This window comes from Colletotrichum gloeosporioides (genome assembly GCF_011800055.1).
Source record: "Colletotrichum gloeosporioides strain Lc1 chromosome Unknown consensus_111, whole genome shotgun sequence".
In the NCBI taxonomy this organism is placed as follows: Eukaryota; Fungi; Ascomycota; class Sordariomycetes; order Glomerellales; family Glomerellaceae; genus Colletotrichum; species Colletotrichum gloeosporioides.
The window spans coordinates 41,408-66,044 of NW_025544756.1; the positions used below are offsets into that span (position 1 = coordinate 41,408).

The 24,637-nt window shown below is 53.2% G+C and overlaps 6 protein-coding genes across 6 annotated transcripts; 3 read left to right on the forward strand and 3 right to left on the reverse strand.

Moving 5' to 3' along the window:
* Positions 1-488: 488 nt before the first annotated feature.
* GCG54_00009424 (Helicase required for RNAi-mediated heterochromatin assembly 1) lies at positions 489-3,653 on the forward strand (the record flags this gene model as incomplete). The annotated part of the gene is made up of 4 exons (XM_045409370.1): positions 489-794; positions 859-1,229; positions 1,284-3,455; positions 3,509-3,653. 4 exons carry the CDS (start codon positions 489-491, stop codon positions 3,651-3,653), a joined length of 2,994 nt encoding a protein of 997 aa, XP_045256789.1.
* A 2,441-nt stretch (positions 3,654-6,094) lies between these two features.
* On the reverse strand, positions 6,095-7,252 carry GCG54_00009425 (SWIRM domain-containing protein FUN19; the record flags this gene model as incomplete). Its single annotated transcript, XM_045409371.1, has 1 exon — positions 6,095-7,252. One exon carries the CDS (start codon positions 7,250-7,252, stop codon positions 6,095-6,097), a length of 1,158 nt encoding a protein of 385 aa, XP_045256790.1.
* An 8,214-nt stretch (positions 7,253-15,466) lies between these two features.
* GCG54_00009426 (uncharacterized protein) lies at positions 15,467-15,853 on the reverse strand (the record flags this gene model as incomplete). The annotated part of the gene is made up of 1 exon (XM_045409372.1): positions 15,467-15,853. One exon carries the CDS (start codon positions 15,851-15,853, stop codon positions 15,467-15,469), a length of 387 nt encoding a protein of 128 aa, XP_045256791.1.
* Positions 15,854-19,686: 3,833 nt separating this feature from the next.
* Positions 19,687-21,873, forward strand: GCG54_00009427 (uncharacterized protein; the record flags this gene model as incomplete). The annotated part of the gene is made up of 6 exons (XM_045409373.1): positions 19,687-19,736; positions 19,787-20,238; positions 20,299-20,597; positions 20,659-20,990; positions 21,041-21,397; positions 21,459-21,873. The coding sequence occupies 6 exons, from the start codon at positions 19,687-19,689 to the stop codon at positions 21,871-21,873; spliced, it is 1,905 nt and encodes a 634-aa protein (XP_045256792.1).
* A 306-nt stretch (positions 21,874-22,179) lies between these two features.
* Positions 22,180-22,749, reverse strand: GCG54_00009428 (G patch domain-containing protein 8; the record flags this gene model as incomplete). Its single annotated transcript, XM_045409374.1, has 2 exons — positions 22,180-22,674; positions 22,741-22,749. The coding sequence occupies 2 exons, from the start codon at positions 22,747-22,749 to the stop codon at positions 22,180-22,182; spliced, it is 504 nt and encodes a 167-aa protein (XP_045256793.1).
* Positions 22,750-23,370: 621 nt separating this feature from the next.
* Positions 23,371-24,470, forward strand: GCG54_00009429 (uncharacterized protein; the record flags this gene model as incomplete). Its single annotated transcript, XM_045409375.1, has 5 exons — positions 23,371-23,460; positions 23,500-23,584; positions 23,662-23,912; positions 23,961-24,260; positions 24,303-24,470. 5 exons carry the CDS (start codon positions 23,371-23,373, stop codon positions 24,468-24,470), a joined length of 894 nt encoding a protein of 297 aa, XP_045256794.1.
* Positions 24,471-24,637: the final 167 nt, after the last annotated feature.

Here is a 24,637-nt window from a genome sequence, read left to right on the forward strand (position 1 = left end):
CACGGAGATTTGCTGGTTCAAGAGACACCAGCCAGTAGCTCTCTCGTTTGTCACAAACAACATCCCACTGGTCCAGGCTGTGTTTCCCTGCAAAGGAGAAATTCCACCGTCAGCCAAACGTTACTGTTTTTGATGATTCTAGCTCGGGACTAGTTGCAATCAGTTGCCATCGAAATGAACGAAATATCGCAATATTCAATATTACTGACCTGGCATGCAGTCTTTGGCAGGAGACACCTGTGGAAAGATTGCTCTTGGTTTGAGGCAAACGCTGACGGCTGTATGCACTTTCCCTGTTCCCGGGGCCGAAACAGGGTGTTTCCACATACCCGCCTCTTGAATACACTTTGGCTTATAACTACCCAGCCTGTTTCTTGATAGCCAATTCTACCACGCTTTTCTGCTGAGCCCGGTTGAACTCTCTTGCGTGTGACTCGATACCCTCAGCCTCAGATCATAGATTGATGGCTTGCTTGCCTATTGAAGGGATGCCAGGTCCGGTCACCGAGTCAGATAGACTAGAGACCATCATTCGCTCCCATGTGTACGCCGAAGGTGGAACAGGCTGGCGCCGTATCTCAGAGCTGCCTGTGGCTGAGGAGCTCATGACGGCGACTGGGAAGACGCCAAGTCCCAGCAGTCTCAACACAGTTTCCTCAAGCAAGGATGAGTATCTTAGATTCAATTACGGTGTTCTACGTCACGAAGGGGTTGAACCGCTTCGCAGGGCCGTCCAGATCTACAAGTCAGCACCCGACATGGCCGAGAGCACTGAAACTTGTATCTACACCGAGGTAAGCAAGGAAGTACGTTCACAGAGCGGCGAGGGCACGGAACTTAACTTTTGTGACTCTGCAGGTTTTTGTTCGTGGCGTCAACATCATTCGTCTTGGGTCCATGGTGCGCGTCACATTTTCTGCCGTGCGGACCAGACAGCTCGTCAACTGGCCCGCATCTCAGCGACTTGTTCCCGGCACAGTCGTGGCACTCTCACCTGTCCCAGATAACTTCCAAGAGAGATGCATTGTCGCTGTTGTGACTGGTCGCTATGACGAGGCTATTAACTGCTCAGAAACGCCGCCTCCGCTGGACTTGGAAATTCGCGATCCCGAAGTTGCCGCAAGCATCATGGAGCCTGATCAAGAATATGTCATGATCGAGGCTCGTTCCAATTACTTTGAAGCGGTTCGACATGTCATGGAAGGTCTGAAGCAGGCAGCGAAAGAAGAGTCAGTTCCGAGATGGCTCACGGTATAGTCAAGAAGAGTATTAACGGCGTCTAGGTCACCATTTGACAAGTATCTGACGAAGGGGGCAAAACCTATTGCAAGGCCCGCCTGCTTGTCTCGAGACCATCCTTCGCTGGATATTTCATCACTTTACCATCGTGTCGATGCCAACATTGAGCCTCTCAAAATCCCCGCACAAGGAGATATACCCGAGCACATCGAGAACAAGACTGGTCTTGACGGATCGCAGGTGGTGGCTTTACAAAGCATGATCACTAAAGAGCTCTCTATTATTCAAGGGCCCCCTGGGACTGGCAAAACACACACATCCATGGCGGCATTGAAGGTTTTGCTCAGTACACAGCCGGTCGATGTCCCAATCATCATAACCGCGCAAAAGAATGATACTGTCAATGAGCTGTTGTCGCGCTGCCATAAGCAAGGTGTCAACTTCATCCGTCTTGGTGGCCGGGCCAAAGATGACGCGGTTTTCCAGCGCACCTTGTTCAATCTCAGGGCGATACATCGAGGCAAAGCACGGCGAAGGGATCAGTTTCAGAAACGACTTGACTTTCTCAAGTCCCAGGCCAAGATTCTCCTCCAGCGTTGCTTTCCTCCTTTTCGCCAGCAGCTCATACTTCCTGAACATCTACAGGTGGTCGGTTTGATCACATTGCGACAGTGTGCCTCCATCATGGTCAATTGGAATGGGTCTCTGAATACCATTGCTGGCGATGTGTCACGCCATCCGTTCGGTCCTTGGCTAGGGAATGAGACGCTCGCAATAGGGCCACATCAGAGCATTCATGCGCCCTTCATATCCGATAACGGTGCTGGTGAGGTTCTCGGTTCCGAAGAGGGCGAGCACAACTCCTCCACGAATGTGAGAAAGGAGCAACTCTCGGGGAAACCCATACCTATATCTCGCTGGCATACAATGAAGATTCCCAAGAGCGCCGACAACAACAGCGAAGCTGTTGTCCGGAAACTACTGGCCAACCACGACAGTCTCTGGAATTTTCCCCCCCATTATCGCGGAATGGTTTATCAATACCTGGAACAACGCTATATTGCTTCCACTCGATTAGCTCTCACGAGAGTATTTGAGAGAATCAACGACATCACCCGCGAATTGAAGGTAGTCAGATGGCAGGAAGACATTGAAACCATCCAGGAATCGGGGGCTCGTATAATCGGATGTACCACGACTGGCCTTACCAAGTACCGTGGTCTCATCGCAGCTATGCAGCCCCGGGTCATGATGATTGAGGAAGCCGCCGAGACCCGGGAGGCGAATATCACCGCGGCACTATTTCCAACTTTGCAGCAGATGATACTTGTCGGCGACCACATGCAGCTCGCACCTCATGCGGACGTGTTAGAGCTCAGTAAACCTCCTTTCAACCTCAATGTGTCTCTTTTCCAGAGGCTAGTAGAAAGGGGCATGGAGTATTCAAGCCTTCAAATTCAAAGACGAATGGCGCCGGAAATCCGCAGACTTCTCAGTGGCTGGTATCCGCTTCTGGTCGACCACGATTGCACTCGGGCCCAGGATGCGGTCCCGGGGATGGGCTCACGACGCGTACTGTGGTTTGACCACCAGGAACCTGAGTCGGCCAACCGCTACGCCAGCAAATTCAACACGTTCGAGGCCGGCATGGTCGCCGGACTCTACAAACATCTGGTGTCCAACGGAACTAGGCCATCGAATATCACTGTCTTGACCTTCTACAGTGGCCAAAAGACTTACATCGAGAATGCTCTTCGCCGGACGTGCCAGTTTCCTGGGCGTCAAAGCACGGATGGCTATGAGGAGACCGGCCCCGAAGTACAGACGGTGGATGGGTACCAAGGCAAGGAGAACGAAGTGATACTCATTTCGGTCACTCGCAGCCCCGAAGACCGCAGAAAGCCGGATGCCGGCTTTGTGAAAGACCTGCGGCGGGCCATCGTCGCCCTCAGCCGACCACGTCGCCTTCTCGTGGTCCTTGGAGATGCTCAGAACCTCGCCCTATCATCAGCTCGACACATCTGGGGCGGGGTTCTGGACAAGATAGGCAGTTGGCGAACTGAATACATTCCCATCTTCTGCGAGGCGCATGGTACAGAGATCCACATCAGCAAACCAGACGAGTGGAAGAAGCTCGCAAGTGAGGGGGGCTGTGGCGTGGCGTGTGGACGACGGGAAATTGTCCATGGAGCGCTTGGCGATAGCATATGTCGTGGGTAAGGCAATCTCTCGTCTCCCCGTTTCTGATCTGTGACTGACTTTGGCCCAGAGGTCCCTGCAGAGAGCTAGCTGGGAGCATGGCCTCGAATGTGCCCAGTAGCCACAGTGTGCGCTCGTCTGGCGAAGGCCACGTCGCATCAGGACCTACGAGCCTCACGGCCGAGGAAGATCTTCTGGATTTGAGGGACTGGTGAACCAGCAGGCCGAGCAGATGGTGATTGAAGAGAGGCGCAGACATGCGCAACACGACTAGGACTAGGAATGTAAACATTGGCGCCTTCGTAGACGAATAGCTTGGCGGAGAGATGACCTTGGCTTTTTGAATACAGAATGAATGAGATCTAGGGAGACCTGGCGTTGCCTCACGAGCATGAACAACCGCCGCGGGCCCCGCTGGACTCGATCGATCTAGGCCTACAGTGGTAATCAAAATCAGAGGTATGGTTCAACTCATCTCAAGGTGTTCAAACGGTGGGACGTGTGTACGGGAGGAGTCGAACCACAATCATTGCGCCGTGTTTGACTTGATAAAGAACGTTCTACGGACTTGTCCGAGCGCTGTTGGGTAGGTGTGAGTTGGGAACCCAGACGGCATGCGACGTCGATGCGGATGTCCTTGTTTTCTTATCGATAGCTTATCGCCGTACCTGTGATGCATTTCTCTTGCCTCAGGCCATGATGGTCACTTCCAAGTGTCTATCTACCTTACCTTACCTACCTCAGGCGTGGGCGACCAATAATTGCACACCCCCGTGGTGACGACGCTTCCTAAGGCACGGGTACCTGAGGTTGGCCGGAGACCAGGTATCCGCTCGGCGCGGCTGCCCGCTGTCTACCTTACCTTACCAGGTATCTGGGCTACCCACATTATAAGTTCTCTACCTTCCTTGCCTCATGCTACCTACTACATGCGCACGAGGCGCCGGGATGGTATGGGCCACCCGCAGCGGAAGGAATGAACTGACGGAGGTGCGGTTTTTTTCTCTCCCTCTTCTTCGCCAAGGTGCGAACATCGAATGAACGACTCGCCTCTCCCTTTCCCATGAGCCATTCCAGCCACAGAAACTTTCCCAATACAGGCAGCATTTGTTTCTGTTGGCTTTGCTCGGGGGGAAGAAGATTAAGAAGAAAAAAATGAAAAGAAAAACCCCCGATGCCATAAGGCTATCCCAACTCTTGACCTGCGTGTGACTCGGGATGACCGAGGTTAGGTCGCATCCTGAACGGGAATGCCCTCACGGTAAAACCATTCTCACTCTAAACTCCCTACGATGGTATAGAATTGACACCAGATCGAGGCCGGGCCCACCGATATGAAATATCGCTGGCTACCTTACGCTGCCTCACTTGAGCAGTTGGATTGGGAACGATGAATGGCATCGATCATGTCCCAAGAGTCATCCAGAATGAATTCAATTCATCACCTCACCTCGCCTTACCCTCCCCGTCAAGCCACGGTGTCAATGTTCCAAGGTTGCGCCTAAGCTTTCGGCTCTTGATGTCTCCTGGGGTGGCCCCGCCGCGCCGACATGATGGTGCAGTAGTCAGGGTACTTACGAATCAAAGGGCTTTTGATACTTGCGTTGGTCTCGATCCGAACGTCCCGCCAGCGTCGTCGATCAGTCCAACCGAGTGCTCCGCTAAGAGCCCGTCGCTCAGCGCAGGGGTTCACCCTCAACGGCACCCCCTTTCCAAAAAAGGACTTGGTCATTTTCTTTAATTTTTCTTCAATGCTCGTAGGGCTGAACCAGGGTGTATGAATTCCATTGACAACAGCGACCTCTCGCCGTCTTCTGGAACCATCGCTTGCTTCCCTGCTGTGTCCCCTTCACCACTTGTACCAGAAGTCATCATCGTCATCAAGGCATCATCATCTAGCATTCATCGTTCCGTGTACATGTTATGTGTGAATTTCCTGGCTCAGTTTGTTTCATCCCTATGAACTGAACGATTTCCATGAGAGAACGAACATCCAAGCAAACAATCTGTCTACGGGATACATCCACAAACCCTCCCACTAGAACTGCAAAACCCAAGTATGCCGGACCAAAAACCGATATTGTCCGTCACAGTTTCAGGAAAAAGGGGTATGATGTCCAATTGACCCAAATGCAAAGTCGAAACCGAGAAACCAAGAAAGGAAAATCGTGTGTGGAGCGGGGGTGACATGACTGGGGTCATCAGATTTCCGTCGCACTCCGGGTATCGTGGTAATAATCCCTAATGCTCTGATATGTTGAGGCAGCGTCCGTGGTATGATGCTGATGTGAGACAAACCCTTCAAAAAAACAAACCGGGGTAAAGCATATGAGTAAAATGCGCCCGTCCAAATGGACTAAGGATATGAAATTGGCAACCGGCCAAGTGCTTCTCGTTGCCTCAAGATATTCGTCAGACAATCCCAAAACCGAAGCTACTTATGCAATGATCCGAAACTAGAGTAAAAACAGTGCTTGGAACCTGATCGTGAAAGCCTGTGTATCATGATATAAGGCTGAAATCGTAAGAAAACCAATGTCATCATAAGCCGTTGTCGTAATAAAGACAAAGGTGGCAGGCAGTATGATTGCCTGGTAGGAGGGCGACCAGTCATACCGGATGACCTATCGAAAGAGAAAAGGCATCGAGCAGATGTTTAGATGTACTGGCTCATCCACTTGAGGTCTAACCAGCCAACTTTGTCGAACGCAGTCCAAAGCTTCGAAGCCTTGTTCACGTCAATCTTACAAGCTTGCTGAGCGTCCGTCTTGCGGAATTCCTTGCCGACCTTGGCACACTCCAGCCGGCGGACAAAGATGCGACGCTTGCTGGTGAGATATGTAGCGCAGTCGAGCCGGAGATTGGCTGCCAGGCTTGCCTCGTCAGGGTGAAGGAGGTTGATGTTGGAATCGTCGCTCAAATCGATGGGAGCGCCCTTCCAGTCAACCTTCAGAGAGTTCGGCTTATCAGGCAGAGAAGATACCGGTGGGCAGTAGTCGGGCAACGCTGCGAAATCGCGATCCTCTCTGTTTGGAGCAACAACGCGGCGGGTGGGGTCCGGCGTAGCACTAATACGACGGACATGCCGGGTGGGAGGACTATTGCGAGCAGGACGAGGAGTCTGCGAAGGTTTCACAACTCGATCGGTCTTTGGGTTTGCAGAGGAAGTAATCTTAGGTCTGGCAGAGAGCGGCTTCGTCGTCTTGGCAGGTACGGACTTGGCGGGGGCAATGGTCTGATATCTCACGACGCTATTCCAGCGGGCGCTGTTCAGTTTGCGGTCGGCCCTGACTTGATCGCGTTCCTTTTCGAACCAGGCTTTTCTGTCCCTGCTGAAAAGCTCGATTGCTTGAGACTTGCATTGCAGAAGCAGCTCATAATCTTCTGGTTGAGGAGGCGAACCTTCGCGAAAGAGACCCGGGGGGCGGGCGCCGATGTGCTCGTCAACGATGCGGCGATGCTCGATCGCTTCGGTCGTGGGAAACAGAGGCGGCTGGGTTGGGCTCGATGCTGTCTCCTCGCGAGGATACAGGATAGGATCCTTTGACATGCCCGCCGGAATGTCGGGAGCAGGGGCATTTGCGGAATCTGTAATGTATGGCGAGACAGGGGGGGACATGGGCATACTAGGTTTAGCCGACCCATGGCCTCGGTGAATGACTGATGCTGACGAGGCGTGCTGTTGAACTTGTGAAAAGCTATCGTAAGGCTGAGCTTCGGGAGGCGACATGAGGCTACTGATGTCGAAGGCCTTCTTTGTAGAGTCCCGAGCCACTGCGGGCTGAGAGGGGACGTTGGCGTAATTGGCATCCATTGTCTGGTTGATGGACGGAAAAGTAGATGGTTGCGATCTGGACATGCTGTAAGGAATGGTTTGGATAATTTGAGCTGAGTTGGAAGCGGCGGGATGGTGGGAAGATATGGAATTGGTGGGTTTGTCAGCCATAATATGTCGTCGGGGGTGGCGAAGCGAGAATGGAGATATCGGAGGTGAGATTGGGTTTCGGAGAAAGGAAGACGGCCGAATCAAGAAAGAGGAGTGTGGTGTCTTGGTGACGAAGGGCGCAATTGAGAATTTGGCAGCTGGTCTTTCGTCTTTCGTCTCTCGTCCTCACAGTGGTGTGACTGGGTGATGGATTGATTGTGGTGCAATTGAGGTTGTCAATGGGATGTTGTCGTTGTTAGGTATCGGTGCCTGGACACGGTAGATGACGTCCACTGCTGGAGACTGCTTGATTGTCGCCTTACTGCGACCGGTCGCTGACGTGGTGAGTCGCCAATGGGAAGAGAAATGTAATGCTATGCAATTACTTGTGCGATAGATCGAGAGGGTGGAAATCCATTGACTTTAATGGATTCAGCAATGGCAAAGCGGTAGGCCTGTGGGGGGGCGAGGGCGCATTGGGAGATGAGTGAAGAGTTGTCGATTGATACCGCGCTGAGGGGCGGTTGGTGGCGGCAACAGCGGGCGATGTGTAAGGTAAGGTAGGGAGGTAAGGTGAGGTAAGGACGGTAGGGTACCTAGGCAGACGTGGGTGTGTGGCGACGGATAAGACAGGCTTAGAGCGGGTTTCCTGCGCGGGTTGACTGGGACGGGCAGAATACGTGCGGGTAGGTAGGTAGGTAGGTATGTATGCAGCAAACGAGCAGAGAAGGGAGAAAGGAGGAAGCGGTACGAGGAAGCGCAGGACAGGAAGCGACGGGCAGAATAAGAAGGAATGGAAACAAGGCGAAAAAGCGAAGCCTGGCGCAAAGCGGATGATGGGAAGGAGATGGAAGAGTTGGGTCAAGAGGGAAGGTAGGAGGCACCTGGCTACCTACCTTACTTACACACTACTAGATACCTAGGTAGGTTCCATCAGATCTGTGTCTAAGGTAGGTACCTGATGTGTCGGGCTGAGTCTGACCTACCTTGCTTAGGTGGGAGCCTGAGTCTACCTCCCTCCATACCTTACCTTGCACTCCAGAGGTATGGAGGATGAGGTAGGTAGGTAGGTACTGCTTGCGGCAAGCGAAAGTACCTGATCCTCGCCGCATTGATAGGAAGTGCCAGAAGTACCCTCTTCTAACTGTTTGTACCCTGCTCTGCTTTTACACTCGCCTCGCCGTGGAGGTAGGTACCTCTCTGAAGGCAGACACGACGACGAGAAGACTGCATCATGGATATGGATCCCCCAACTTCGACTGTCGTTACCTACCTACCTACCTATCTTACAACTGTTACCCACTTGCAGTGAGGCCTACAGTACAAGAGGTATGAAAGGTAGCGAGCGAACATGAACGGCAGGGACGGAAGACGAGACTGCAGCCGGGCATGGCAAAGATGGGAAACACCGAGGCAGTGACAGACAGTCTGGGGGTGTGTGAGGTGGTGCAAGGTCGGCACCTTTCCTTTACCTTACCTTACATAAGGTAAGGTACCTTACCATGTACCTCATTTTGCCTTGGGCAGGCGCGACGGGACCGACGTGGACGGTGCATGACCGTGCTGGGCGCGGACGTGAGGTGGACGTGGACGTGGACGTGGAAAGTGGGACCTCCCTTCCTCTACCTAGCGCACCGTGACATCTGTTTCTGGCTGGAAAGAGTCACTGGACTGGCTGGGCCCTGCCCACGCGCCACCCCCCGTTTGACCACCTGCCTGTCCTCCCGAAGCAGCCCTTCGGCCATCTGGATTACTCATAACACCACTCCCTCCCCCGTTAAATGCACACCCCGCTGTGCATACCTGCCGAGTACTCAGAGGGGTGCAGCTAGCGTCTTACCGCATTTTGTCAATTCGAATGGCCACCTACTATGGACACCTATCTTAGGTAGAGTCATCAGCGCCCCTCACTCAATCGGTATTTTTGGGCATGGAGCGCATCGTGTACGTACACTCTCTACCAGATCCGTACCTCTGTCTGAGCTGGACGTACTTTCTTAAGCCACCACCGAAAGCACCAGCTAATTCGTCCACCGCATCCCATTTGCAAACAAAGGATAGCCCAAAGTCGCCGTCTTTCACCTCACTGCCCCTCCCCCGCCGCCACGGCTTGTAAGATGTAAGAAGAGGAAGAATTATCCCGTCAGCCTGTCCTTTGCAGTCAGTCCTCTTTCTACGCAGTAGGTCTGGCCAGCTCAAAGCTACAAGCCCGCGCAATGTATGTGTAGAAACCGCATGTCTCCTGGTTGACGTCCCCATAGACTTGCATCGCCATTGTCATTGGCTCTCAATTGACTCTGCCTTGAGTCAATTGACCAGTGCTACCACGTCTACCATCGTACCTACCTTATGCCCAGAGTCTTTGGTAGGCTACTACTCCGTACGAGTTGCCAGTATGCTTCTCACGACATGGCAATGGCTCCGTCGATGCGCGCTCGACCAACAAATCAGCCCCGCCCAGCAGATCAAATGACGAACGACCTCTCCGTTCCCGCAATGCCGTGCTATGTCCAAGAGCAACTTTGTCTCTCTCCCCTAGCTCCAGCATGGCATCAAGAACGGTCCATCTGATGGCACCGAGCCCAAGTGTGTGTGTGCTTGTGTGTCAAGAGGGTTGGGCGGGTGACAGCCTGTCTCTGATTCCGGGCCTCGAACAAAGAGTCACTGGGTTGTCGCTCAATGCCCAATGAGATGCACTTTCTTGAGGCACACCAGTTGAACACCAACCTTAACCCAATGATATTTGGCCTTGAAGCTAAACCTTCTCCGTACCCGCCGCATTAGAAGTCGATAGCTGGGTGCCTGATCGGAACCCAAGACCAGGGGTTCAAACCATTGTGAAGCTGGAGCACAAAATCCAAGTGGCCGCCCGGCACCAATCCACCTCACTGCACTTTGTAGGCGGAGGATAGGCAAGACGTCTTCCGACACTGTGCCTGGCTGGCAAAGTCCACAGATCCCGCTTGGCCTCAATGAGTTGCGACGCGGGCTGAATATCGGCGCATCCATGGCTTACTGTATGTCTGCGTGATGATCCAAGGTCTAAGTCCCATTCGTTGAGCCAGGCCCCTTCCTCTACTCCCTTCCTTTTTTTTTTTTTTCCTTTTTTTTTTTTTTTTTTTTTGGGGGGGGGGGGGAAAAANCTTTTTTTTTTTTTTTTTTTTTTTTTTTTTTTTTTTTTTGGGGGGGGGGGGGGACATGAAGGCCAACGAACGAGCCCGGGACTGCAGAACTGTAGACAAGGCTGGAGCGGCTGAGACTTGAGATGGCGTTGCGATTGACGACGATGACACAGAGAAGGGGGGGAGGGTTGGCGTCTTTAGCCTCGCCGAGCAAAAACATGGGATGGCACGGGAAGAAGCTGAGAGAAAGCACCACGAAGCTTCTGGTGACAGTTAAGCCAGAGGACTTTGCTCAAGCCTACCCGCCTCATTTCGGAACGGATTGGGTTAGATCTATGTTTCTTCTGATACCGGTCCGAACTATTGTTGAAGGCCCCATCTATGGACAGGCGTGGCCCCATCGGACAGTGACTACAAGCTCGACGGCGACTGTTTTGATCAGGTGGAACTATATTGAAAAAGAAGAAATGCAGAGATAAGATGCTGTACAAGCCGAGTGCAAAACGATACTGGAAGCAGGCACCATAGTCTCGATTGGCCCTGGGGCTATTCGCGCATGTTTCTGTCGGTCATGCAACTCATCGTGGCCCAACGCATCCAATGGGGCCAGCGCAGCGGCGGAAAGGCCCAAACAAATGCACGATGCGCAGGGGACACTTGTCATGAAACCAATCTGCTCGGATCACGGTGCCTTGCATCTGGGTCTATGCCTGACATCACCTCAGAGGGGACAGGCGTCGCGGACAATAGCAACAACGACAAAAACAGCAGCAGCAGCGCAGCAGAGGCATGGCGGTAGGAGTCCGGTAGCTCTGGCCATTGGAAGCAGCCCTCCGTCCAACACGCACATGTGTAATTGCCGAGTGGAGAACACAATGCTTTGGTCTCTTGTGCCCTTACTTGCCAATTGATGCAGGAAGCGTGGCAGAGGCGTAACAAACGAAGCCGTGGGGACGATGGGGGCCGATGTACTTGGTAGACACTCGGGTCGGTCGCCACGCAATTGTGCAATTGTCCAATGAGGGGCTTGTTGACCGCTCAATTGCGCAATGCAACAAGCGCCTGAGGAAACGAACTAACTACCTTAATGGCTGGGCTTTGTGCAGACGCGGGGTCAGGTAAGCTGGCAGCGACGGGCTGCCTCCCACTCACAGGGCTCCGGACTATGTTCAGCCGTCAATTGATGGAATTGACACCAGCCAATCAGATATCAATGAGTGAGTCTGTCTGTGACTGTTTCTGCCTTGGAAATGGCATTTAGCGTGAGAGTGGCTTTGTTTCTCGCAAGGTGAGGTGACCATTGCACGGTGTCCAGGTACTCTGGGTCGGGCAATGTCTACCATTCACGGTGGCACCTAGAGTAGGTAGCTGGCGCGGCCCGAATGACTCTTCTGTTCCCAGAGTTACTCAGAAACGAAAAGATTCGTCGAATTGGTGATGTATTCAATGTGTGAGTCACAAGGAAAACTGCGACAAGGGACAAGGTCTCCATCGTTGGTCCCGTCGTGGTCCTACCTTATCCATCCAAGTGTCGTGGTTGGCGCATGATTTCGAGACGTTTGACCCCTGCCCGGGCTTAGCTTCACTGCTACTTATCGATAAGACGTCACAGCTGGGGAGCGCAAGCGATAAGGAAGGGATGTATCTGTATCTGTACTAAGGTAGGTAGACATGCCGTTGGCAGCTCAGAAGTATCCCGCGAGCCTGTGCATGTATCTTTTGCAGCACGAAGGTACGGATACCTCCACCATCTGTGGAACCCCCCCCCCCCCCCNCCCCCCCCCCCCCAGCAGTGAACCTTGGAAGGCACGACACCAAAGCACGGCGAAGGTGCCTTAGCCAGCGCCTCTAACCGTCCCGGCCTTCTTCACCAGCAACCGTCTCTCTCTTTCCTCTCCTGCCCCACAATAACTTTCTGTACTGTTCCATGGTTCGACTGCACCATTTCCCCGTGAGAGGCACAAAGGCTAGGAATACAAATGCAAGCAAAGTCTAGATCTCTCGGCCCTGCGTTGCCCCTGTCATGTTGCTGGCTTCCTCCAGTATCCAGCTGCGGCCGTCACTACCTACCATGTACCTCATGAGAAGCTGCGCATGCCAGCCGTTTTGCCGCAGCGCTTCCATGGTCGTCTACCAACTTCTCCGACCAGCGCGCCAGCCATTGGACCCTTGTCAGAGGCAATCTGATGGTTCAAATTGGGGGTGGCCACAAACCCTGAGAAAATCTGGCATTGAACCCGTCGGAGCACCTGCAGCACGACAGATCCGGAGCCTGCTGATGGGGGGATCTGGTCCCAAAATATGCGCATCATTAGCCAATGGGGGGTGGGGTGACCTAGTCACAACGGACTTCGCCCATCCTGAATTTGCCATGGGCAATGCGAGAAGTCGACGTGCATCTTGTTTGAGCATCTGTCGAAGCGCAAGGCGAAACAACCCGGCCCTCTTTCGCGGTTCTCGCGGGTAGCGGAGAGGGAGAAACAACTCGAGTTTTCAATGCCGCCCCGAGAAACAAGCACGCCGCGGCTGGAAAAGAAGTTAATGTAGCTTATATGTTGGAGGGAAAACAAGGTGACCTTTGCCGTGTTTGTTCTCTCTCCTTGACATCCTGGTGCTGAATGTCTCACTTGCGGCAGGCTCTAGAGGCTTATCGACAGTGGGAACGGGCGCCGTCGACAGCACGCGCCCGTCTGTAGTAGAGGGTGTGTCACTTGCGCAATATCGATCGACACTGATTACGGCGATAACAAGGCGTATCGCTTTCTAAACCAAGTGGCCTGTGCCCGTACACCTTACAGCGTTAGGATTGCCTTGGACCGTCTTCCTTTACATGGATGGACGACCACTACACCCTTTGGGTGTGAGCAATGACTGCCACATGACCTGCCTAACCACCCTCCTGCCCATCCATCTTCTCTGCTACCATCCTTGATACCTCCATCAACCGCAAAGGCGGGGGAGGCTGGTTGGTCGCTCCACAGCCTGCGGCGTGTGGTCTCGTGGGATGACCGACCCGCGCCGCCGGAACTTGGTGAGCGGTGATTAGAACGGACGAAACGGCACGACGGCGCTTCGTGCCTCGAATTGCCCGCCTTTCCAACCCCAATTCGCAGTGATTTAGCTAGAGCGAGCCCGTCTTGTCTGTAGTTCTGCATAGCTTGTTCGTAATCGCCTGATAGCGATCCGTCCATGGAACTGTCTCCTCCTTTGGCGCAGTGATCTGATCATGGGAATTGGTTCCAGTTCCAACGCGACGAGGGGTTCAAAGAGGGGTAGGATCAAAGTCAATGGGGCTTGGGGAGGGGTTCGTTGGCCTGTGCCTCCTTGCTCTCTGTCATGGATTTTGGTGAGACGCGCGATACGCAACAATGCCGTCTCGAGTTAAATTCGCATTGCAGAAAGCCCATCCAACTAACTCCGTGTACAGGACTGCGTAAGTCGCCTGCTGAAGAAGCAGTGATAGCGCGGGCATGGCCACCCTACCCTTATCACCCCTCTATTTCTCTCCGCCAGCCCTATGTCAATTCCATAAGCTAGGCCACCATCCACCAAGTGAGGGGCATATCAATCTCACATGTCAAAGCGTACTCCCATTTCCAATGGTGTACTTTGGCTGTGCTTCTCGCCCGAAATTCAATGTCTTTGCACAGAACCGGCCTGCCTTATCCAGCAAGTCTGAAATGTATAGAGAAGTCTCTAGGTTTCTCAGAAGAGAGGTCTCGTCGAAACTAGTCCTCAGATGGACCCTTGCCGACCCGTTTCCCATGGTATGCTATACATCAGGCTCACAGTGGTGAGCATGCGCGGTCCGTCATATCGCAAATGCGTCGTTCACGGCCTGGCGAGGAGAGCGATTCGCCCGACCTATGACAAGACTTTTCTCCAATCCTCGCACGGGTAAAAATAAAAATAAAAAAATATTAAGAATGTTTCTTTGGGAGACTGAACAGGCTTGAGCATCAAAGCTTGATCAGCCGCTCAAGACCAGATCTAATCTTATCAATCGTATCTGCGCAACCCAGCCCTCTCCCTGCCTGCTTCCCCGCACGTTTAGGGCCTTTCTCGTGTGCATTTCTTGTCTTGTTGTCACATCCACAGGGTCTATAAGAAGGTGTACTGGTCATCAACTACTCGAGAGAATTCTTCATTGAGCCCAGGCCGAGTTCGAAACAAATGCACGTCTACATTATGGAAATCCCATCGGCGGCATTGTTGACAAGCGGACGCATGGTGTGGATCCCTGCGACAAGGCCTGGATCTTCATCATCATAGGGTTGATTCTGTGTCTGCCTGCTAACTTCAGGCGCAAGTTTGTCACCTCTCCTGAACCAAGTCATCGTTGCGAAATTGCGAATGTACTTACATATTCTTTCATAAAGTGCGGGTTGACCTCTTGCGAGCCCTCGCTCATTTCTTCCCAATTCGCGGTAGCAACCACGCCTGCTCGTGATCCGTTTTTGAGGCGAGACAACGAATTGGCGAGTGAAATATGCCAGACGTCCAAGAGGCCTACGATTTTTGGTCCTCAGTAGGATCTTCACAATGATCATGGCGTCCACTGGACCTAGCCATTCATTTTCTCGTTGCCAACAGAGAAGCACATGCTCCAGTGATGGTCTAACAACCAGCAAGTCGCATCCTAGCCGAGCCTAACGAAAGTCTTGCAGTGTGCTATTCCCAAATTTTGAGGGTAGAATCCTCTCTCGTAGAGTCATAGTCCGTGGGTAGCACCTCGGGAAGGCATGTGTAGACATCCACGCCGGCATGACCGTAATCACTCTGCGAAAAAGGCAGTCAAGAGAGGCCGCGCGGCAAAACCAAGATCAGACTTCCAGCACTTCCTGGCTGGCGCTAGCGACAAAGCTTTCAGATTCTTACCATCGGCAGCAGGCGGCAGACTTGGCTCGGCGGCTGCCTAACGGTATTCAAAATGTAACCTCGTAGCCTTGCTGGGCACAACTGTAACTCCTCGCCGGCGGTATCACGAAAAGTCGTACATCATGAGACTTTCCCTGCCATCACTTGTTTCCTTCAGCACGAGGACCATCTCGTCATCGAAGCCGACCCAACTGCGTCGGTCGTTCCATCGACTTGAACTTGGTTCCGACCAGGGTCCATACGCCGATGTGAGGGCGTCATTTGCAATTGAGTTGGGTCGAACTTCGATGCTTTTCCCACTGACCCGTCCCTCGAGTTCCCAGACCCGGATCTCTTCTCCCTGGCTGCTGACACTGACAGCTTTACCCCGTGCCGTTATCTCCGCGTCACTGATGCCTGAAGTATGTCCCCAGAGACGGATGCCTGGCGATACTGAAAGCTTTGTGGCGTTCGACGTGCAGACGTAGAGGATCAGCGTGTTGTCCGCCATGGCTGCCAGGAGATAGGGATGGTTATAACAGAGGGCTGTCGGTCCACATCCCACTTGCACACTCGGCGCCTGGGCATTTGAGTCGTCTCTGTCAGAGCCCATTGAAGTTGAACAAGAAGCCGTGATCGAGGTCGTGAAAGCAAGTCGCGTGGACATGACTTCGGCTGTAGACAATCCACCCACACCGTGTCGTCGTATGTGAAGGTCCTGAATACCGATAGACCACCCCTCTCGAGTGGAATAAGTATAAGCAATTGATGCGATGGTTGAGGATGCTGTCTGCCGGATAGATAATGCCAACGGGGCCCTCGATGAATGTGACTTTAGAGATGTCATCAGAACTGGGGCTTGAAGAGATACCACCGCTCGCTCACCATCCTGACTGTCTGCTGCCTTTGAAGACCGGCTCTTCTTCGGAATGTATTGTTCCATTTCATACTCTGTTCCTTGAAGCGTGGCGCTCTCGGAACCTGCCTCAACCTCACTTTCATCCGACCCCGTTTCTTTCTTTTGCCATGCATGTTCGCTGGTTGGTTTCAGAGATGGTTGCTGGAAGTTGTACAGCGATATCAGAACTGATTCTGTGGCCGTCAAAACAAAGGGGTGTCGATACGCTATTTCAACCAACTTTCCATTGGTGGACTTTTCCTGCTTGTATCTCCTCAAAAAGCGACCTTCTTCGAGATGGAGCTGCCAGACGCCGAAACTGCCATCCAAGAACCCAACTACCACGCCAAGTCTCCTTGATTCAAGCGCTTGATCATCAACAGCAATGCATGTCGGGGCAGCCTTGACGTTCCCATCATTCAGACCGATCTGGGCGATTGATTCCCTTGTCTTGAGGTCCCAAGCCCGTAGCCCAGAGAAACCATCAACAGTGACGGCAATGCCTTCGGTCACTTTGGCCAGTGTCCTACTTGTCAAGGAACATCGGAGAGACGTGTCTCCGACGTTCAGCTCTTCGACCGTTGCCGTCCCTCTGGCCCAGTTGTGTCGCAGTTTGTACTGGCGTTTCCAGTCGACTGATTCCCCCGATCCGCCCCTGCGACCCCAGCCACCATCGGCCAATACCGTTCGCCTAGAAGAATAATTGACCTTTGCGCTTTCCCTGGCGGAGCCATCGCGGAAACCAGGTATGCGTAGGGCGCGAGGCAGGACGAAGCGATGATAATACAGCGTCCGCCACAGTTGTGAATCAGAGGAAAGACGATGGAAACGACGGGATAGGGGCGCTATGCGCAGCAGATCTGATGTCGACAAACACGATAAGATGCGGACGAGAATTTCGTCGGATAGAGCGGAAAGATGATCTCCTGCGACGAACACCGACTGTGTCTTGGAGACGTTATGAGGTGACGCGGTAAGCCGCGCACGTTTGGGGAGCGGTGACCAGCCATCCATGCCCGCCGACTGCGACGGCTGACGTCTTTTACGCTGCATCACACCTGCTCCCTCGATGCGGCATGGGAGGGTATTTGTGTCGGAGTGCAAGAGGCCGACGCTGCATTGAAGACGGGCGAAATGCACAGCCTATTAAAGTGTCAGAGATGGGCGCCACGGGCGGGCGGGACTTCTCCAACGTCTGATGAGATAAGATAAGCGATAAGATAAGATAGGCACATTTGCTTTTAGAGACCGCCTCTAAATTTCTTGTGTCTGCGCGGCTATGTCCTTTTAATACTTTGTAGATTGATGAATCACGATAGCAAGTCCAAGTATACCGAGACGACGGTGATAGTTGTATCAGTCATAGAAACGATAGTAGGAGCAATAAGACTAACGATGGAGGCCACGACAACAACGACGACGACGACGACAGCGAGCCCACAGGAAGAACCGGTGGGCTCGTCTTTCTAGATGCGACCGGTGATCTCTTTCAACCGCGAAGTTTCTGTCATAGCGAGTGATTGACTGATTACGAGACCTCACCCATTACGCCTGATGCCGGTATTACCCAGGGGTTGACCTCCGATCCGGGGTGGGGCCGGGTCCCGATCCCGATCCGGAGGCTGAGCGGAAATTTGATGGCTGCTCCCATCGTCACGACACACTGCGAACGGGGAGGGGTCCACGTTGGTTTGTCTCATAGTTCTCACGGATTTGCTGAACTGGTCTGCGCACAGGAGCTGACGAATCAGATGGGCCTCGGTTCAGCACGTCCGGCGCAAACATGAATAGGAGAGTTTCGGCTGGACGGAAGATTGCGAAGTTACGAACATTCGTAATGTTCTTGAGTTTAGAATCTGGAGAACAAGTGGCCCTGTCCTTGCCGGCAACTGCAGCAGTTTGTCACTCCATGGGTACGCTGCCGGCGAGCTACCTGCCACTTCTCTGGTCGGTATGATGGCGGATGTGCGAGCATCTCGGACATGGTGGAGTCCACTCGGGTTCGACAGGCAAGGCAGGGAATGAGATGTTGGTAGAAGAGCGTGGCTGGTGCTGCGCTGCGGGTAATGCTGGTGCGACAACTCTTGAAGCGCGGACGAAAGCTTAAGCAAAGGTGAGAAAACCGCGAGATGGAAGGAACGGGCGATGGTTCAATGCGTCATATGTTGCTTGCGCGGTAGTCGACATTGTGTGGTGAGTTGAGCGAGATGCCGTCCACTCCTCGGGCACCCGCGGGTGTCCGTGCAGTGTGTAAGAGATTGAGAGTGAGGAGCAAATCATAAAATAGGTTGTCTTACCTGAGGTAATCAAATAATTAAGGTGCAGACAGCTTCACTCGCCACAACCCCTGCCTCCTCCCTCGTAGGTACCTCAGTTACCTTAGGTAAAGTAGGTAGGTCTCGTTCGGACCTTACTTAGGCAGGGCCCACTACATCGCACCGCCCCCGGTCGTCCGCACTCCTGGCGATGCCCATTGTCCGTCCACACTGTTGGCTCAGTGAGCCAGCCACCAGAGAACTTTGCTGAGAAGCAGAGGCAATCGACTATGGGTTTGGCTTGCTCGTGGCCCAATCTAACCGCATCAACGACACAGTGATAATAACCCTTCCATTTCGCCCGCCCGCTCTCCTATCCGCCGGGACCATTATTCCAGCGCCTTCGTCTGCACCCTCCGTCCCTCCTATCGACGCTTACGCCCTTCCTTGCCCGCGCTTCTCACCCGGCTCCGTCCAGGCTCAGCTCAGGGCCCGCGTACCACGACGACAAAGTGCATCAGCCTGCAGCATAACTGCAGAGAAAATCAAAGTCTGCTAGACATCGCAGTACTAACACGGCACAACGCGGCTCAGTGCCATCTCTTTGAGGATGGAATCAGACTCCCGGTCCGCGGGCCCCGATGACCAGGGCCTCCGTCGAGCAGTATGTCCACATTCAGACAACCCATTCGCTTCTACACCACTCACCACTGCCTTCCTGTCGCTCTACGTCTTTCTTGCTCGTCCGCTTGACTAAGGCTAATCCATTTTCTCGCCATATAGTGTGATCAGTGTCGTACCCGCAAAGTTGGTAGTCCGGTTCCATCTACTTCTCGTTCCTGCTCTATACAACCTCCTAAGATCTGGACACCTATGCTGTTCTGCATCGCCACCCGCCCTCCCCCCTATCATAGTTCCCAAGTTTTCTTTAATCATTTTATTCTATGTGAGTGAATGGTGTATCGTTTCGACTGACACTAGGCCTACTGTGGCCTCGGTTGCAGATCCGCTGTGATAAAAGCTCGCCGTGCTCCAACTGCCGCATAACTCAACGCCCTTGCAGCTCAAACGGCGTTGGCCAGAAGCCAAAAGAACAGAGACATCGCGTCCTCATATCCCTTCAATAGTACGCCAATCCCCTGCCCGTTATCGGTCCCTTCGTCATCCTGTCCCGAGTCCAGACTTCACGAAATGCCGTTGTCAACGAGGGGTTTCCCCGGGCATATTTCCGAATCGCGTGTGTAAGAAACCGGTTGTCCAAAGCTGACGCGGGATGCGTTCAAACCCACAGTGAAAAGAAGATCGACTTGATCGAGGAACGGCTGTCGAACATTGAGGAGCTTTTGAGGAGTCTTACAAACCCTGGAAGCGCGCCTTCGTGGGACCCAACTAGGGCGAGGCACATCACCCCGTCAGCTTCGACCATAGGGGATGCCTCCGCGCTCACTCAGGACGGCGCAGACTCAGATTCTGCCTTTGAGGGGGACCTGTCACTAACGGCCCACACCATGTTTGCCAGCGACTTCATCGAAAATGCCGTGCAGAGAACATCACTTCAAGATGTCCCACCAAATATGCACGCCGCTCTTTCATCCCTGCGCCAGATCGTTTCCATGCAGAACAAGGTTTCGTCAACCAAAGAGTTCCGATTTCGCTCGCAGCAGCCTCTCCCTCCTGGTGGCCTGCCTGATCTACCCATGCCGCCTATGAATGCTGTAGTTGCCTTGCTCAAACACATGAAAGGTAAGTAACCAGCCGCCATCGCACTGTAGCCAGGAAATTCATAATTAATGTGGTACATAGCTTCTCCCCCGGGAATCTTCTCATTGGCGTGCTCCTTTTTGGATGTTGACGATCTGGCAGAGCTCTGTCGTCGGGTATACTTCTGCACTGACACCTTCGCTGACACCACTTTCATCATTGTCAATGGTGCCCTCTTTTACTTGTTCATGGAGCAGGCATACCTGGCTTCCGATGCCACTGCACGAGAGGAATTTGAGAGGTATCAATACATGTGTCAAAATAATCTGGAAACAGCCTTGGCTTGTCTGCCCTTAATGTTGCCGGCGAAGGTGGAAAGCATCGAGGCTCTGCTCGTGGCGGTGAGTCCTCGTACACCTCAGTCTAATATTGTCGATCACATGAGAATGACATGATAAACAGGCTGTGTATGCGGTCGATGTATCGAAAGCCTCTCTTGCTTGGTTATTCACCTCTACTGCTGCCAGTCTCTGTCAAACGTTAGGATACCACCGCGTTTCGCAGAGTAGGAGCGAAAGCGCTGGCCCCAGAGACATCAAAACCTTGCTGTTCTGGCACGTATACATGCTAGACAAAACCTTGTCTTTGAGGACAGGAAGAGCTTCTGTAATCCAAGACTGGGACGTCACGCTGCCGAGGAGAGTGGACAACACGATGGTGGCGGATCCATGGGGAGTCGTTATTACAACGTGGATCAAACAAGCCGAGATCCAGCACCGGGTCTATGAACAACTGTTGAGCTCTCCGAATCGACTTTCGCGATATTCAACTGACCGGTCTACAGGTATAGCCCTTTGGCTCTGGGCCAGTCTCAAGAGGAGCGCCTGGAAACAGTTCGCCGTCTTGAGGCCGAGCAAAAGAGCATCATGGCCGCGGCTTCACACGTGCGGGAACAGGCACTTTTCGGCCTGAAAGCGCTCAATGCATCGTCTATTCTAGACATCCATCTCCGTGGCGACGAGCTCACCTTTCAGTCAACCTTGACCCTGATATATCGAGCCCTTCCCGCCCCCGAAGGATCCTCGACCCGGTTCTCACAGGAGTGCATCGAGACAGCTCGTTTTGCCATGCAATTGCATCTTGAATGCATGCAAAGAATCGCCGAAGAGGGGCGTCACCTGAAAGCCGTCTATATCCATTGGTATGACACCGCAGACGATTATTGTGATAAAGAGTTTCTGACATCCCTCCCCATGCGCTAGGGCGATATTGCTGACGCCGTTCACACCGTTCTTCGTACTTTTCTGTCACGTGATCGATACGTCCAGTGCGGAGGACCTCAAGCGACTGAACGATTTTGTTGCCTCTCTGCGACCAGCCTGCGCGCTATCAGAACCGGTGGAAAAGCTACACCAGCTGTGCCAGATGCTCTACAACGTGGCGGTTCTCTACGTAGAGACAAAGTCGCAGCAATCGGAGGAGAGAGGTCCCATAAATGATGAATTCGATGTGTACCTCAGCGCGCTTGGGTTCCCACCGACCGAATTTCCCATCCAAGGGATCGAAACCGGCGGTATTTCTCAGCCAACAATGCAAACTGCGCAGCTAGGAAACTGGTTCTCGGGAAGCCAGTACATGATGGGGCTACTCGAGGAGGACTTATCTCAATTCACTTAGTTGGAACTAGAATGTGTCCGTCACAACAGAAAGGGGACCCAAAGGGTAGGGCCTGCATAGGATGTGTATGGTGTCTGAGTGCAATTTCTCGGGGCCTGAGAAGAATGGCGCTTCGCGCGAAGATTTTCCCTCTGAGTCTCTGTCGGTCATGTCTCGAGACTTGGTAACCTTTGGCAAATCGTGTGACGATGACGAATCAAGCCCGTCGCCTGTCGCGTCGCCTGGTCTTGCAGCACATGCGGAACAGGTCGTTGACGAGAGCCGGCCCGGTACGGAGTCAGTCTTGTGTGGTGCGCTCCTCAGAGTTCAGTCCGTCGGGTGCCTTGGGTCGTATGGTTGGTAGCCTTCTTCATCTGTTTCGCTCTCACACTCAAAGTCTCGTTCCCGGCCAAGCCTACCTGCCTTAAAAACTTGGTCCAATTTCGACTTTGGAGAGTCCTGCCCCGCCACCGCGGACGTATCAATGGATGTAAAAGCCGACTTAAAGCCTGACTTCTTGAACCCACCCTTCTTGAAACCCCCCGCTGTGGTTGCTGGTGTTGGTTGCTCGGCCGATGCAAGCTTGATACTGACAAGCCCATCAGCCTTGGCCTCGGCCTTGCGAGCTCTGGCTCCGGCAGTCGGATCGCGCACCATGGCTTTCATGTCCTTGAGCCGCTGTTTGTGGCTGTGATCATAGCTGCTAAGGTGCGCCTCATAGTCGTTCATGCGGGAGTAGCCTTTGGAACAGAGGCTGCAGTAGAAAGATTGAAGAGCTTCGCGCGCAGAAGATGTTTGGGCCGGAGGCAATGTCTGATGTCGCTGCAGAAGGGTGTGGGTTAGTCACGACTGCATCGATATTTTCCGAACTTCGCGCAGTTCACTGACAGGAGGCATGGCGGCAGCGAGTCCGTTGAAAATTTTGTTTGTGTGCGGTCAGAAGATGGCTGAAATACGTGTGGTGTGTGTGTTGAGAAGCTGTACGCTGGTAAAGTAAGTTGAAGTAGGCCAAAGTGTGTTGAGCTAAGCGCCGTGCGAAGGGGGCCGTTTAATAAGGTAGACGACTTTACCACCTAAGGTATCCGTACGAAGTACGTACCTAAGGTACTCAAACTTGCAAGTTGCCCGTCGTGCCCGTGCACCGGACGTGGAAGTGCAGTGCGGCTCCAGTGTCCCCGGATGGAGCCATGTAACCCCACCAGCCTGGGTCCCTGCGACCTATGACGCGCCGAGAAATAGTCAGCTAGGCAGGACGGGACGCTTCTACTCTTTTCTCTCCAGCTTATTTGGTCCGATACTGTCTGGGTAAGGTGACTTGGAGGCGAGGTTCCGAAATTGGGCAGCACGGCACCTCTTACATCTCCTGGCCACTGCACAACCTCACAAATTCCTCGTCTCGTCCCCTCTAGCAGCCCGCCATTTGGTGCATCTGCCACGACCACGTCTCTTGGCTTCCAGCACCTCATTGCCTGCGCCTTGCTGTGGCAACTGGCGGGCGGCATCCCTACCATCGCCGCCATGGATTCAAGGTCACTTCGGTCCAAGGCGTCCGAAGAGACCCTGATATCGCTTCTTCATTTAGATCCCTCCCCCATAGAAACACCACCGGCGGATACCGACAAGGATCTGCCTCCTCTTCCTGAAGATGCTCTTGAGGACAGCGTTTCCTCGTTAAAATCCACTTCGTCTGCCCCAGGTTTGAGTGGCAGTGGACATGGAACCATTTTTTACCGTATGTCCTTGCTTCTGACGAAACTGACTGCCTATTGACATGTGCTATCTCGCGAATGCTAACCGCTCTCTGTCCAGTTACACGCATTCAAAAGTTTTCCTCGTACTTGGTGCCAATTTTCACCTCCATACATCTTGCCAACACTTCCATCATTCCCCTGGTTGCGCGCTCCGTTGTTGCTTCTGAGACTTATCTGCTGCAATCCCGGGAGATTTATCAGACTTCTCTAACAGAGCCCCTGCTCGTCGCCTTACCAATTGTCGCCCACGTTGCGTCTGGTGTCGCTCTCCGTTTCGCCCGGCGTTCCCAAAACTTACACCGCTATGGAGGAAACACTCCTGGCATGTATGCATTGTATCGGGCCCAAACTGGCAAGATGTCTCGGACAACAGCTTACAACAGCTCGGGCTCGGCGGCGCGCATATGGCCTCCTTTGAGCTACATTTCGGCGTCAGGATATGCATTCGCGGTATTTCTGGCCGCTCATGTTGGCGTAAATCGTGTACTGCCCCTCCAGGTCGAGGGCGACAGCTCGAACATTGGTCTGGCATTTGTCGCACATGGCTTTGCCCGCCTTCCGACATTGTCATGGCTAGCTTACACTGGGCTTCTGCTTGTAGGATGTGGCCATATGGTTTGGGGGGCAGCAAAGTGGCTGGGGTATGCACCGACAGCCATGGGCTGGAGCGGTAGCGGCTCCAAAGTGATCGATAAAAAGACAAGACAACAAAGGAGGATGATATGGTGGGGCCTTCACGGTGCTACTTTTGGCGCATTTGTTGTCTGGGCCGCCGGTGGTTTGGGAATCGTTGCTAGGGAAGGACTTACAACAGGCTGGGTCGGAAAACTCTATGACGACCTATTCGACAAAATCCCTCTTTGCTGATTGGTGAACACCGAAAGGAAGCGCTGACGGATGCATATTCACAGCCATCATACAGGCGCCATTTTCTTCTTCCCTTGTCCCCGTGGTGTGAATAAACACGCGAGGTGACCACTAAGGCTATGGAGCGGCCTCATATGCTGGTTCGATAACTCTACAAAGAGTACTTC